This window comes from Schistocerca nitens, chromosome 1 (genome assembly GCF_023898315.1).
Source record: "Schistocerca nitens isolate TAMUIC-IGC-003100 chromosome 1, iqSchNite1.1, whole genome shotgun sequence".
Classification (NCBI taxonomy): Eukaryota; Metazoa; Arthropoda; class Insecta; order Orthoptera; family Acrididae; genus Schistocerca; species Schistocerca nitens.
The window spans coordinates 1231526068-1231542081 of NC_064614.1; the positions used below are offsets into that span (position 1 = coordinate 1231526068).

The window sequence follows — 16014 nt, forward strand, 5'->3', positions numbered from 1 at the left end:
GGCAATCTTGATTAAAAGAAGCACTCAGTTGATAGGACACATACTGGGATATCAATAAATAGTAAACTGGATAATGGGCAGGGGTCTGGAGGATGAAATTTGTAGAGGAATAGCAAAGCTGCACAGGACAGACTAGCATACAGAGCTGGGTCGACCCAGTGTGTAGAATGAATAGCACAACAACAACAACAACATCATATATGAAAAGGAATGAAAGCTGTCAGTATACGAGGATTGTCCAGATATTAAGTTCCGATCGGTCGCAAAATCAACACCACACTGAAAACCCGATGAAGCTTTGCACAGATGTGTTGGGTAGTGTCTGTAGTATGACCGAAGATCGTATCACAACACTCTTTTCAGTTGTGAGCGCACTGTGAGCGAGTAAAGGTGCCTAGAACAACGATGTCTCCTGCCAAGTAGGAGGGCCCGCTGAGAGGCTTCGCCCTAAAGAATGCAGCCCACCTAACACAACTGCCACGCACTTCCTTCTTCACAGTAATTCTCAGCCGCACTCTGCAGGGGTAGTGAAGACGCTCCTGCAGTCTTTTCGGTGGGAAGTGTCCGCTCACCCTCAACACAGCCCCAATTGGCTCGTTCTGAGTATCATCTCCGTTCACATGAAACGCTGGATACGAAGACAACACTTGGGCGCAGGCTACGCGCTATAGACCAGCATAGAGAAATATCAGAAAGCACAGGTGGCTGCCTTCTATGACGATGGTGTTGGAAATTTGGTATAATGCCCGACAAAAGTCTAAGTCGGAGCAGCGACTATGTAGAGAAGTATCTGGAAAGTGTAGCTAACTCTTGCAAATTTAAATGTTTCTGATTTTCATTGTGGTTTCCATTTAGCGACCGATCGGAACTTACTTTCTGGACAACCCTCGTATTAAAAACCGAATTAATTCTATTTCGCACTGTTAGGGTCTAAATATCTTTGGCTCTTCCACAAATTAACCTAGAAACACGGAATTGTATGGACTCGACAACTACAGCAGTTATTTTCGATTGTGATCTAGCTGACACCATTCAACGATGTTCGCGGACGACGCTGTTGTGCATAGGACAGTCACAACGCGTGAAAGCTATAGCGAAACGGAGGAAATCCTGTAGAACACAGACGCTTAGTGTATGAACTCACAGTCGAACTTGAAAGTAGATACGTGTACTGGTTTGCACATAAAGGTAAGGGAATGCCCGTTATTCTTCCATAACACTATTGGTGAAACATATATGGAAACTATACCTACAACAAAATATCTACGAGTATCCATTCGGAGAAACCTGTAGTTGAATAGTCACATAGTTCTTGTCGAAGAAAAACCAGTATTAGTCTGGGTTTCACTGGAAGAATTATGAGGACAAGTAATTCGTCCACTAAAATAATGACTTACAAAACTCTTGTTCGACTGATTTTTCGGTATTTCCGTCTGTCACGTACAGTTGTGAGGTATAGTTAACAGATAAGACAGAGCACATAATGAGAAGAGCCGCATGATTCATTCGGAATACCTTAGGTAGCGCGAGAGCTTTCCGAGACGTTCATCCCGTCCCAGTGCCGGACGCTGCCAGCGAGTCCATCTGCATCAGGGGGAGGTTTGCTGTTGAAATTTCGGGTGCGTGCGTTTTCAAAAAGATTCAGGTAAGATATTACTTCCTCCGACGTATGCCTATTGAAATGAGCACGACAGGAAAAGAACACTGATATTCGATCTGTTACAGTGGGGTATCGACATTCCACCTTTCCACGCACGACTCGTGAATTGACAAGTGTGAATACTATCGCATCATCAGTACTATGCGCACCCTGCTCTGTAGCCGAGGGCACTGACGCAGGTCTTGGCGGTGGCGCTCTTCTCAGGGGTAATGTGGCTCGAATACTGACTGTGGAATATTTTCACTTCCGTTATTTGGCAAGCAGTGGGACAAAGATGGTGGGGTAAAGTTCATGATCACCGGTCTTCGCATCGATGACATGGGTTAAATTCCACATTTCTATGCAGTGTCTCATGAAGTAAGGGCATGTGACATTTCTTCCGCCGTATGGCTCGGCGGCCCCTTTGGTATTATTCGAGAGGAGTAGCATTTCGCCCTCTCACTTCTCTCATCATCAGCATCATTATCCTCAACATCATCATACAACACAAACTTAACACTACACTGATACAAGCATCCATTGCTCTCACCACACTCCACAAATACACATGTTAAGTAACTCTCACATATTCGCAGGGAAAGGGGCCAATGTGCACGAAGGAAGAAATCACTTTCTGATCGGTGGCAATTAGCGTAATACGTCATTGTTGCAAAATACTACACAAATTATTTACAGAAGAAAGCTGTAAAAGCCGACCCTCGGAAAGATCAGTTTGGATTGCGCAGGAATTTAATAACAACCTAGGCTATATTCACCCTACGACTTATCTTAGAAGACAGATTGAAGAAAGGCAAATCTACGTCTGTAGCATTTGGTAGATTTAGTGAAAGCTGTTGACGTTGTTGACTGCACTACAGTTTTTTTTTAATTCAGAAGGCTGCAGGGATAAATGCGAGGAGTGAAAGCTTATCTACAACTAATACAGATATCCGACTGCTGTTATGAGAGTGGAAGAATATGAGATGGAAATGAATATGAATAGAACTGCTGATGAAAGGAACTTGAGGCACAAATTGACTAGAAGAAGGGATCAGTTGATAGGACACATTTTGAGGAATCAAGGGATCACCAGTTCAGAATTGGAGGAACGTGCTGGAGGTGAAAATAGTAGGGAGAGGCCAAGAGACGAATACCGTAACTAGATTCGGAAGGATGTAGGCTGCGGTAGTTATTCGGAGAGAAAGAGACTCCCACAGGATAGAGTAGCATGATGAGATACATCAAACCAATATTCAGACTGAACACCGCAACAACAATAACAAAACCCTCGGAACTCATACACGGCTTTTCGTTTGTTGCGGACAACAAACGTGGTCAGCCCTCGGATTGGCACCTTTTCTTGGCTGCAGTGTTATTTCCAGTCAGTCATTCCGCAGGCCCATGCTTATGGGTAGCCCTCATGCAAACAACTCGAAAGTATCCTCCGTAAAGACACACCTCATAAGTTTGATAATTCCCAGATATATTTGAGACTGTTAGTATATACTCTACTTCATTCTTCACATGTTATCTGAAAACAAATTGATGGATATATAAATACAAACGTTTTCATAGTATTTCCAAGCGTCACGTCGGAAGGCACCTCAGCATAACAGAGTCAGGTATCGAAATATGCGGGGGATAATAGTAATAATTTCCTATATCTGAATGACTTAGTGCAGGTCTTCCAGTTGGATGGCACTTTGGCGACTTAAACAACCTCAACCTATCACAGGTATCAAAACTAATGGAAACTACAGATTAATCTAGAATCTGAACCACATCTCGTTTTTGGTGACGCCTCACGTCGCTCAAGAGTAAAGGCTAGGTTAAAACATAAATTGAATCCCATGGGGATTCGATCCCAGGACCTCGCGGCTTCCAGGCGCCCGGTTTACGGCTGGAGCCCCAGGCGTTTCAGGCAGAGGATGAAGTTCGCCGACACGTGGCTCCACAGACAGTGTGGGAAGGATGAGGAAGGGTTGGGGGAGGGGGGGGGGGGGTAGAGTGCGAGGAGGTGCTGTTCACATCGATACGTCACCAAGCCGTGTTGGTACCGACAGTAGTCAGGCTCATTTCGCAATCGTACATCGTACTACACGTTCAAATCCGTCAGAAAGTAACAGATTTTAGAAATGTTTCGATGAGTTTGAAGCCAAATCTTGACTACGCTGCTTCACGCTGTATCAGTTGTTGCATAGCTGCAGTTAGAGACGCTTCTCATAAAAAAAAAAAGTAGAATAGCTTGCCACAGATTCAAGAAGACGTCAGTTACGATCTCTTCTAAGTAAACGATTGTCTGGCGACAAATTCATTGAAATCAATTAAAATATTTGTCACTTTAGCGCAATTCGGGCTGTATTATCACTAAAATAGTAATACGTTAACAGGCGTTGATAAGAATCTGACCTGGAAGTTATATGATACTCGTCTTATTAAACGTAAGCGTTACAACGTCTCCTTCACAGATAATAGAACACTGACTGTTACAGTTTCCTAGTGATTTAGATGCTTCCAAGCGACACGATACTAACTTTTCCTAACGTTCTACAGCATAGCTATTTTCGCTTACAATTCATTGTAGAGTTTTTTAATTGAAACCACATGCTTCTGCAGTCCATATTTGTCTCTTCAAAACGTCAGCAATTGCTGCTTTTAGACTCACATTTTACAAAAGTTATAAACACTATAAATACACTCCTGGAAATGGAAAAAAGAACACATTGACACCGGTGTGTCAGACCCACCATACTTGCTCCGGACACTGCGAGAGGGCTGTACAAGCAATGATCACACGCACGGCACAGCGGACACACCAGGAACCGCGGTGTTGGCCGTCGAATGGCGCTAGCTGCGCAGCATTTGTGCACCGCCGCCGTCAGTGTCAGCCAGTTTGCCGTGGCATACGGAGCTCCATCGCAGTCTTTAACACTGGTAGCATGCCGCGACAGCGTGGACGTGAACCGTATGTGCAGTTGACGGACTTTGAGCGAGGGCGTATAGTGGGCATGCGGGAGGCCGGGTGGACGTACCGCCGAATTGCTCAACACGTGGGGCGTGAGGTCTCCACAGTACATCGATGTTGTCGCCAGTGGTCGGCGGAAGGTGCACGTGCCCGTCGACCTGGGACCGGACCGCAGCGACGCACGGATGCACGCCAAGACCGTAGGATCCTACGCAGTGCCGTAGGGGACCGCACCGCCACTTCCCAGCAAATTAGGGACACTGTTGCTCCTGGGGTATCGGCGAGGACCATTCGCAACCGTCTCCATGAAGCTGGGCTACGGTCGCGCACACCGTTAGGCCGTCTTCCGCTCACGCCCCAACATCGTGCAGCCCGCCTCCAGTGGTGTCGCGACAGGCGTGAATGGAGGGACGAATGGAGACTTGTCGTCTTCAGCGATGAGAGTCGCTTCTGCCTTGGTGCCAATGATGGTCGTATGCGTGTTTGGCGCCGTGCAGGTGATCGCCACAATCATGACTGCATACGACCGAGGCACACAGGGCCAACACCCGGCATCATGGTGTGGGGAGCGATCTCCTACACTGGCCGTACACCACTGGTGATCGTCGAGGGGACACTGAATAGTGCACGGTACATCCAAACCGTCATCGAACCCATCGTTCTACCATTCCTAGACCGGCAAGGGAACTTGCTGTTCCAACAGGACAATGCACGTCCGCATGTATCCCGTGCCACCCAACGTGCTCTAGAAGGTGTAAGTCAACTACCCTGGCCAGCAAGATCTCCGGATCTGTCCCCCATTGAGCATGTTTGGGACTGGATGAAGCGTCGTCTCACGCGGTCTGCACGTCCAGCACGAACGCTGGTCCAACTGAGGCGCCAGGTGGAAATGGCATGGCAAGCCGTTCCACAGGATTACATCCAGCATCTCTACGATCGTCTCCGTGGGAGAATAGCAGCCTGCATTGCTGCGAAAGGTGGATATACACTGTACTAGTGCCGACATTGTGCGTGCTCTGTTGCCTGTGTCTATGTGCCTGTGGTTCTGTCAGTGTGATCATGTGATGTATCTGACCCCAGGAATGTGTCAATAAAGTTTCCCCTTCCTGGGACAATGAATTCACGGTGTTCTTATTTCAATTTCCAGGAGTGTAATCTCTCGCCTGCTTGTGAAGCGTTCCATGTTTACTGCAGTCGCGTAACATGTTTACAGCACTTCCCAGAGACACACATTAACATCCATACCGTTATCACAAAATAATACCTACAGTCTTGTTAGAACGCGAGTTGGCCCAGTGGTTAGCTCTCTGGACATGCATTCCGGAGGACGACGGTTCAAACACGAGTCAGACCATCCCGATTTAGGTTTTCCGTGATTTCCCTGATCACTTTAGGCAAATGCCGGGATGGTTCCTTTGAAAGGACACGGCTGGCTTCCTTCTCCACCCTTTTCTAATCCGATGGGACCGATGACGTCCGTGTTTAGTCCCCTCCCCCAAATCCACAAACCAACCGGCAATTGGATTGTTGTATAAATGAAGCTGTCGCGGAGTATGGTGACAGCACAGTATGGCGTGGAAGAGTTATTGACATTTAATAGTAACTCGCCTCTAGGAGCTTGAATAGACAAAGTCAGTAGAAAGTGATGTGCAGGACTGAGAAATATCACAGCCACGTCTCCATAGCACCAGGTGTCCTAGTAACATTGTACCATTTCCTTTAGTTTGTTCCTGTATACCCTGTGTTTGGAGAGAGGTGTCCGTTTCGAGAATTGCTATTAGATGCTGCGTGTTCTGTGGAAATATCCGCCGTTCGCAGGACCACAATTTCATCAAGACACTACCGACACAACTCCAGAATGCGTTTTGTACTGTGAAGACCACGTCTGTTGTCACAGATCAACGCAAATTACTGTGACAGTTTGGGATCGGTTACGCACTGGCGTAGAAATCTTATGGAGACAGGCTGCCTATGCAAAGACAAAAGTACCAGGCGTCCTTCGCACTCAGAGGATACGCTGGATAGAGTTAGGCAATTCTTCCAACACAGCCCCACAAAGTCAGTTCGGATAACGAGCAGTGAGTTAGCGTTGACTCGCTCAGAAACCAGGGATATTCATTGTAAATCAAGTTCTTTAACAGCAAGTTGTATGTGCATTCACTGAGAATGAGAATGTTCGCACTGTCATGAATGGTGCTAATAGTGAATCTGTGTAAGATAAGTAAGGAACTTCGAAGTATTACCATGTTTTTGATGTACAAATTATTCTGATATCCCATCAGGGGAACAGAAGTTTTTTTTTTTTTTAAGAGGGCACAGGTGTCACCAGCGCTAAAATACCGGTGGGAGGGAGGACTGAGTAGATAGCGTATAGATTACAGGAGGCTCTAAATGGGAAAGGCCCTCGACAAAAATTGAAAACATTATGACCAAAAACCACTTTTTGAAGCATTCATGAAAGCTCAAACCGTATATCTGAATGGCATTTAAAGCTCCTAACGCCTGGCAATTTAAACCAGGATTAACACGTTTCGCGATTACCGATTACAAAGATAACATACATTTTAAAATGCTCTATTACTTTGATTATTAAAACTACTGTAGAGAAAAGAAAATAATCCGCCAGAAAGAACAATGTATTTCGTCGTTTAAAGTATAGACCTATGCTTGTAAAACGCGGAGAATGCGGGAAGTCAATTATTTTACAAGAACGCCCTAAAAAAATTCACAATCTGTAGTTCACATGCCAGCTGGCGTGGCCGAGCGGTTCTAGGCACTTCAGTCGGGAACCGCGCTGCTGCTACGATCGCAGGTTCGAATCCTGCCTCGGGCATGCATGTGTGTGATGTCCTTAGGTTAGGTTCAAGTAGTTCTAAGTCTAGGGGACTGATGACCTTCGATGTTAAGTACCGTAGTGCTCAGAGCCATTTGTTTGTAGTTCGCTTTTACTGAGGAACACTGACGAAGACGGGTGGATAAAGTGCTAGTTTATTATAAACCATTTCTAGTGATGATTCAAGGAAAAATAATGTGTATTAAACATAATATGTGCTGTATTGAGATCAGTTTAAAAAAACGCTTGAGAAATTCGTAGAAACTACTTGCTCTACTATGTTGTTGTGATAACACGGTGTAAATTGAAATACTTTTGTAATAAATATTTACTTACCTTAATTCCTTTGCCTTTTTCTTTAAAAAAAGGCATGTATTGATCAGCTGCCTTGAACTCACTTGATAGTAATTTCTCTTGACAAAAGGACTCACTATAGCTTTATTGCTATACCAACGCTTCACTGTAAAATGATTGTCGCGTGGCTTTCGATTGCAAGCCGTCTGCCTCTTGGTCACACTTCCTTCAAATTTACACCAAAACCCAGCAGATTATAGTCGTACTAATACAGTTAATTAAAGGTTGCGATGTTGTCTTTTCAGTGAATAATATAAATGGATTTTAATTACTGCCTCCCAAACGAATACTGCTGACCATTAATTTTTACTGCCCAAGAGTTTTCAGTAGGTGTAATTAGTTAAGCTGAGTTATATCGTGAGGGTATTTTTGTTCCGTCGTTACAACTACCAGAAAATGCATGTTTTTCTCACCAGACGCATCTCGTTTCACTGAATTAACACATCATCAATAGTCTGGAGGTATTTAAAATTTTATTTGTTCTCTGGATCGAAAAACAGTTCATTAACAAATTGTTGGTCTTTATTTATGGCAGTTTCTTTTTGGTTTTTCGTCTACATCAGGGCATGCCGTCTCGTACTACGCTTTTGGTTCCTTCCTTCGTCAGGCACTGACAATTGTGGTTTTACGCTACTTTGCAGAACTATTAATTTTTTTTTTTTTTTTGTGTGTAACGCAGCAGAATTTAGTACAACGCTGTTCACTGTTTATTTATATACTTCTAAGTCTGTATCGTGTTTTGTAGTGTTGCCAACATGGCCAAAAGTTTTTTTAATCTACATTTTCTCTCTCTCTATTTAGTTCATTATATGTGTATTATTCTGCGAGAGCTGTTCGGAAAGTAAGGTCAGTCACGAAACGGAAACCACTGTGAAAATGAAAAACGTTTTATTCGTAACTGTCAGCTACAGCTTCCAGCTACTTCTCCACATAGTCGCGGCTCCATGTTAGACATTTGTCGAAGCATTGTACCAACTTTTCCATGTTCTCGTCTCAGAAGGCAGCCACCTGTGCTTTCCACCAATTCTCTACGTTGGTCTGCAGCTCGTAGGCAGTGCCAAAATGTCGTCTTCACGGCCGACGGTTCATGTGAGCAGAGATGAAACTCAAGGGGAGCCAATTACGGGCTGTATCGTGGGTAATCAAATACTTCCCACCGAAAATGCTGCAGGAGTAGCTTCATTGCCTCTGCAGAGTGCGGCCGAGAATTGTCACGAGGAAGAAAACACATGACAGTTATGTTAAGTTGGGCTGCATCAGATTTGGCGACATCTCTCACAAGGTACTCATACTTGGTGGGAGATACTATCTTCTAGGAATCTTTAAGTACTCGCTGTGCGCTCGGAAATGAAAAGAGCGACATGACGCGATCGACAGCCATCCTAGAGATACTGCCCAATACATCTGTTCAAAGCTTCATCGGATTTTCAGTGTGGTTTCCATTTCGCTCCTGATTGGACCTTATCTTCCGAATAGCCCTCGTATTTAATTCTGTTGCTGTGTATTTATATAGTCTATAAGAGATATGAAGAGCAACACGCATATAATGGACTACAAAGAGAGGGAAAAAAGAAATAAAAATGGTTCAAATGGATCTGAGCACTATCGGACGTAACATCTGAGGTTATCAGTCCTCTAGAACTTAGAACTACTTAAACCTAACTAACCTAAGGACATCACACACATCCATGCCCGAGGCAGGATTCGAAACTGCGACCGCAGAGGTCGCGCGGTTCCAGACTGAAGCGCCTAGAACTGCTCGGCCACAGGGGCCGGCGAAAAAAAATATAGAGTAAGGGAAAGCTAGTGGCAATGTTGGCCACAGTACAAAACACTATACACACTTAGAAGTATATAAATAAACAGGTAACTGTGGTGAACGAAATTGTCCAGTTTTAAAAGTCAAAAATATATAATTCTTTACAATTACCAATGGCTACCGAAGTAAGGAACCAAACACGCGCTAACGGACGTAAGTTCCTGAGGTAGGCGAAAACCCAAGCACAAACTATCGTAAGTAAAAACCAACAGTTTGATAATGAAAACAAATCAGATTGTAAATACCTTTAACTACAGACCACTGATGATGCTTTACTTCAGTAAAATGAAACGGGTCTGGTGAGAAAAAAATGGCTCTGAGCACTATAGGACTTAACTTCTGGGGTCATCAGTCCCCTAGAACTTAGAACTACTTAAACCTAACTAACCTAAGGACATCACACACATGCATACCCGAGGCAGGATTCGAACCTGCGACCGTAGTGGTAGCGCGGTTCCTGACTGCAGTGCCTAGAACCGCTCGGCTACTCTGGCCGGCGTCTTGCAGCTTTAACGACGGAACAAAAAGCCTCGAATTTGTAAAACAACTGTGGACAACATGAGCTTACAAATGACGAACTGGATGTAGGTATTCGATCAACAGTGTAATTTTTGGTGAAATAAGATTGAAGAAATTGAAACTGCTTTTCAAAAAACTATGGACGCGGCTGCCTGCCCCCCTATCCCCTCACCGTCCCACACTACCACATATATCACGGCGGTTTTGCCCATGGGAAGGTGAACACTCTTCTTTCGTCACTCTGTATTTATATCGCCACTACACTACAAACGCCTTCCTCCCGACTGCAATTCCATTGTCTCAGCACTGCTCCACGTGGATCGGTAGGGTCACTAGAGGTTAATGGACGTCGCCCAGCACAGCTGTCCAGCTGAGGGTAACAAAACGAGTCCGCGTGATGAGCGGGAAAAGTGAATTCTAAATTGGATCCAGTTCTTGTGGCACGAAGGCGAGCGCGCCGTGCGCCTCGAACGCCTCGGAGAGAACAAGAGCATAAAGAAGACGCGGCGGTCACGACTGCGCGAGGCGATCATCGGTGCGTCTGGGCCCATTACCGTTCATTCTTTGAGCGCCTCTCTCCCCCCAGTCCCTCACTGGTCCTTCCAGAGGACTGTAGAGCACGGCGCGTCGCGGCGGCCAGAACAGAGAAAGGACACGCGGCCCTGTCCGCCTGCAGGGCGTGGCCGCTAGGAGACAATGGCGGCAGCGCGTGCAAAGAGACCAGCACGCCGCGGCACAGAGCGGGGAAAAGCAGAGGGACTTTTTGTGTGGCGCCGCTGGCCGCTGCGTGCACGTGCCCGCGGCACGGCCAGCCGGGCTGGTTCCGTTCAGGTAGGCTGAGCACGGCGGCTGTCCGCTTCTTGCAGCGTCCACCGCGGCTCATCCACGGCGCGCCCGCCAGACAAGCGGCCGTGCGACAAACTACAGCGCCACTGTCGCTCTGACAACACGCATCTCCTGCCACAGGAAGTGGTCCAAAGGTCTGCCGACAGGCCAACATTCTTGATCTCGTATGACAGGCGGCTTACGTGGTCAAAACACCAAGTGCCACAACCCGACTTTCCGGAAACTTCGTTCAGTAGAAGAGGGGTCAGAATAAATATACACGTGTCTCGGCTTATCCGAGGATTACTGTTCCGCCGGCCGTTGTGGCCGAGTGGTTCTAGACGCTTCAGGCCGGAACCGCGTTGCTCCTACGGTCCCAGGTTCGAATCCTGCCTCGGGCATGGATGTGTTTGATGTCCTTAGGTTAGTTAGGTTTAAGTAGTTCTAAGTCTAGGGGATTGATGACCTCAGATGTTAAGTGCCATAGTGCTTAGTGCTTAGAGCCATTTGGACCATTTGAATCTAATGTTCCTGAGAAAACTACGGTTAAAGATTTCGAGGTACGGTATGTGCCTTTTAGGAAATAAACAGTGTAACAAAGGGTTGCCCAGTGGGTAGACATGATACGAGTCAGCTTAGACAACATCTACCTGTCTTCTCGCATAGCGCAGCTAGCCCAAGCCCTCCCGATGCCGGTAGCGTTGGCGCGACGAATCCTGGCGGCATTAGGATATTTTTTGAGCACAGGGCTGCTTTTTAAAGCCGTATATGCAACCGTCATCCTCCGTAGTGGCCGTGGAAGTCTTGGGCTATTCCGCGTCCGCGACTGAGCAATGGCGATTTACGTAACCACGATTATCAAGATATAGACACGACACCACACAAGTCTGACTAGCACCTTGATAGAAGATTTGGACCATTTCCTCTTTTGGCATTGGTACTGGTGCCTCACAACTCAGCACCACTTGCCCACATACGAATATTTTTTGCAGGACACAGCTATGTACATATCGAACTACAGACTACTAGGACGGCAACATCACGTGATATATATAAAACATCTTGGCTCGAGGACAGCCGAATAATGCCGTATAGAGGCGGCAGCCGGCAGTGACGTAGTCAGTGGTACGGCGTACAATGTCCACCAAGTACACGTCGACATGGGGGCGCGCACACTGTAATATGAGGTTGTAAATGGGAAATACTGAAACGCTCCAGGTTACATACAGCTCACGTGACGCATACGCCACTGTAACCTAGGTGCAATTTTACAGACGCAGATCAATGTCGCCTGATATGGAGACCTTCGGCGGCAGTGTGCTGTATGGCACGAAAAATGTTGATCTTCCTCCTTCTGGTGGTGCCGCAGGATATTGAACCACAGATGCTACTTCTCCCAGATATGACATGAAGACCGACGCAGTGACTTGGATTCGGAGTCTGACTGTACTTGACCTTTATGACAGTGCAGCAAGAATGTGCTAGACGTTTGGGCCTTACTACAAGAACGACAGTCTTCGATTTTCTAAAATCCGAGATAGCAAATATTTTAGACAATTTTTTCAGGAAATGCATTGCTTGAAATCCCACCCAGCTGTGGTGTATCTGGTGGGAGAATGTAATTACTACCTATAATTATTCTTACCAAAAAAGGACCAGAACAGGGGAGAGGATACACGTAGAAGACGTAGGTGGCACCAATACGTGGTACAACAGGATCGGCGAGGAACGCGCATAGAAAGAGGGACGTGGTCCGTTGTCGTTTTGTTTCGTGCTGACAGTTTACGTCTATTATCTGTTACATCACCTATGTAAAAAAAGTGATGTTGAAAACGTATATTTACGTGTTCCAGAATTATTTTACTTTATGAAGAATATATTCTTTTATTTTTAAAAAATACAGATTTTTGCTGCTTTTTTCATATTACCTGCAACATTTTACTCATGTAGTAGGGTTTCCTCTCTCTCTCTCTCTCTCTCTCTCTCTCTCTCTCTCTCTCTCTCACTCTCTCTCACTCTGCAAGGAAGACCGCCGTTACACGATTTTCTGCCCCGTGTTCGAAACCAGATCGTTATTTGCATTTTTGGTTTTTATTTACCCACCTATGTCTGTAAAAATTACTACATGAAGTTTTTCAATTTATACTGAAACAACGCTGTCCTCTTACTCGTCTGTAAGTAGTATGTTTGGTGAATAAATTTAAAAAAAAGAAAAGAGAAAAAAGAGCCAATAAATGAGTGGAAAAATTATTTGAAATTGTTTTGGGTGAAATTACTGTAGAATATCTTGATTCATAACGAATTGCAAGCTATAGTTTTCGGACACGTGACCGTTAACCGTAGTTTGCAGCGAAACTATTGCCAGTGCGTAAAACCATCATCAACGGTAACGACGTTTCTTTTCCGAGTGACATTCGTACGAAGAAATGTCTCTGTGGCAAACCTGCATTTGCGCTACGTTCGTGATGTTCGCAGTTTCTGTGTTTCTAACGTTTTTATGGGCAGTATCATCCAATGCACCAAATCTTCCTAAAGAATAAAATATTAGAATAAAGTACTGATATAAGAACGAAACATAAGAATATAAAAATTTAAAAAGGGGGCGACCACAAAAAATATAATAAAAACGTATACTACTGGCCATTAAAATTGCTACACCAAGAAGAAATGCAGATGATAAACGGGTATTCATTGGACAAATATATTATACTAGAACTGACATGTGATTACATTTTCACGCAATTTGGGTGCATAGATCCTGAGAAATCAGTACACAGAACAACCACCTCTGGCCGTGATAACGGCCTTGATACGCCTGAGCATTGAGTCAAACAGAGCTTGGATGGCGTGTGCAGGCACAGCTGCCCATGCACCTTCAACACGATACCAAAGTTCATCAAGAGTAGTGACTGGCGTATTGTGACGAGCTATGCGGATAAGATGCCTGTCATCTCGACTGCTAGTGATACGAGGCCGTTGGGATCCAGCACGGCGATCCGTATTACCCTCCTGAACCCACCGATTCCATATTCTGCTAACAGTCATTGGATCTCGACCAACGCGAGCAGCAATGTCGCGATACGATAAACCGCAATCGCAATAGGCTAGAATCCGACCTTTATCAAAGTCGGAAACGTGATGGTACGCATTTCTCCTCCTTACACGAGGCATCATAACAACGTTTTACCAGGCAACGCCGGTCAACTGTTTGTGTATGAGAAATTGGTTGGAAACTTTCTTCATGTCAGCACGTTGTAGGTGTCGCCACCGGCGCCAACCTTGTGTGAATGCTCTGAAAAGCTAATCATTTGCACATCACAGCATCTTTTTCCTGTCGGTTAAATTTCGCGTCTGTAGCACATTTTCGTGATGTAGCAATTTTAATGTCCATTAGTGTACATTTAAATTATTCACAGTTTTTTGCAGTGCTAGTTTGACCATCGCTATCGACGTTGCTAAATAGTGAAGAGCTCTACAGTTACCGGCTTTGTTGTATAATGTACATCTCAGACCATGTTAACAACAATACACGTAGCCTGAAGTGTCGTTTTCCGTTGCCTAGCAATTACTCCCGTATTCTCTCTAGTTCTTGAAGTGTCGGTACGAGTATGTACTGTGTGTTATTGAGTAAAAGAAGTTTCAGTTTTTATTCAAGTACTGCAGTGTTGAATTTTGTGTTTCGGGACAACTAACGAAATGTTTTAAAGTTCTTGGAGAAATACAAAAGCTTCGAACTAAGCGAATGCCCAACATCAGAGACGAGGTTCATTGTACCCGCAGGAGGTATGGTCTGTTGATATAACTGCCAGCTACACTCCTGGAAATTGAAATAAGAACACCGTGAATTCATTGTCCCAGGAAGGGGAAACTTTATTGACACATTCCTGGGGTCAGATACATCACATGATCACACTGACAGAACCACAGGCACATACACACAGGCAACAGAGCATGCACAATGTCGGCACTACTACAGTGTATATCCACCTTTCGCAGCAATGCAGGCTGCTATTCTCCCATGGAGACGATCGTAGAGATGCTGGATGTAGTCCTGTGGAACGGCTTGCCATGCCATTTCCACCTGGCGCCTCAGTTGGACCAGTGTTCGTGCCGGACGTGCAGACCGCGTGAGACGACGCTTCATCCAGTCCCAAACATGCTCAATGGGGGACAGATCCGGAGATCTTGCTGGACAGGGTAGTTGACTTACACCTTCTAGAGCACGTTGGGTGGCACGGGATACATGCGGACGTGCATTGTCCTGTTGGAACAGCAAGTTCCCTTGCCGGTCTAGGAATGGTAGAACGATGGGTGCGATGACGGTTTGGATGTACCGTGCACTATTCAGTGTCCCCTCGACGATCACCAGTGGTGTACGGCCAGTGTAGGAGATCGCTCCCCACACCATGATGCCGGGTGTTGGCCCTGTGTGCCTCGGTCGAATGCAGTCCTGATTGTGGCGCTCACCTGCACGGCGCCAAACACGCATACGACCATCATTGGCACCAAGGCAGAAGCGACTCTCATCGCTGAAGACGACACGTCTCCATTCGTCCCTCCATTCACGCCTGTCGCGACACCACTGGAGGCGGGCTGCACGATGTTGGGGCTTGAGCGGAAGACGGCCTAACGGTGTGCGGGACCGTAGCCCAGCTTCATGGAGACGGTTGCGAATGGTCCTCGCCGATACCCCAGGAGCAACAGTGTCCCTAATTTTCTGGGAAGTGGCGGTGCGGTCCCCTACGGCACTGCGTAGGATCCTACGGTCTTGGCGTGCATCCGTGCGTCGCTGCGGTCCGGTCCCAGGTCGACGGGCACGTGCACCTTCCGCCGACCACTGGCGACAACATCGATGTACTGTGGAGACCTCACGCCCCACGTGTTGAGCAATTCGGCGGTACGTCCACTCGGCCTCCCGCATGCCCACTATACGCCCTCGCTCAAAGTCCGTCAACTGCACATACGGTTCACGTCCACGCTGTCGCGGCATGCTACCAGTGTTAAAGACTGCGATGGAGCTCCGTATGCCACGGCAAACTGGCTGACACTGACGGCGGCGG

The 16014-nt window shown here is 46.1% G+C and overlaps 1 protein-coding gene across 1 annotated transcript in view; it reads right to left on the reverse strand.

Annotated features, from left to right (window-relative positions):
* The window catches only part of LOC126233746 (uncharacterized), a 126818-nt gene extending 115689 nt beyond the window's left edge, over positions 1 to 11129 (reverse strand). The window contains exon 1 of the mRNA XM_049942882.1: positions 10724 to 11129. Coding sequence (XP_049798839.1) covers positions 10724 to 11129 — 406 coding nt within the window. The remainder of the gene's footprint in view (positions 1 to 10723) is intronic.
* Positions 11130 to 16014: the final 4885 nt, after the last annotated feature.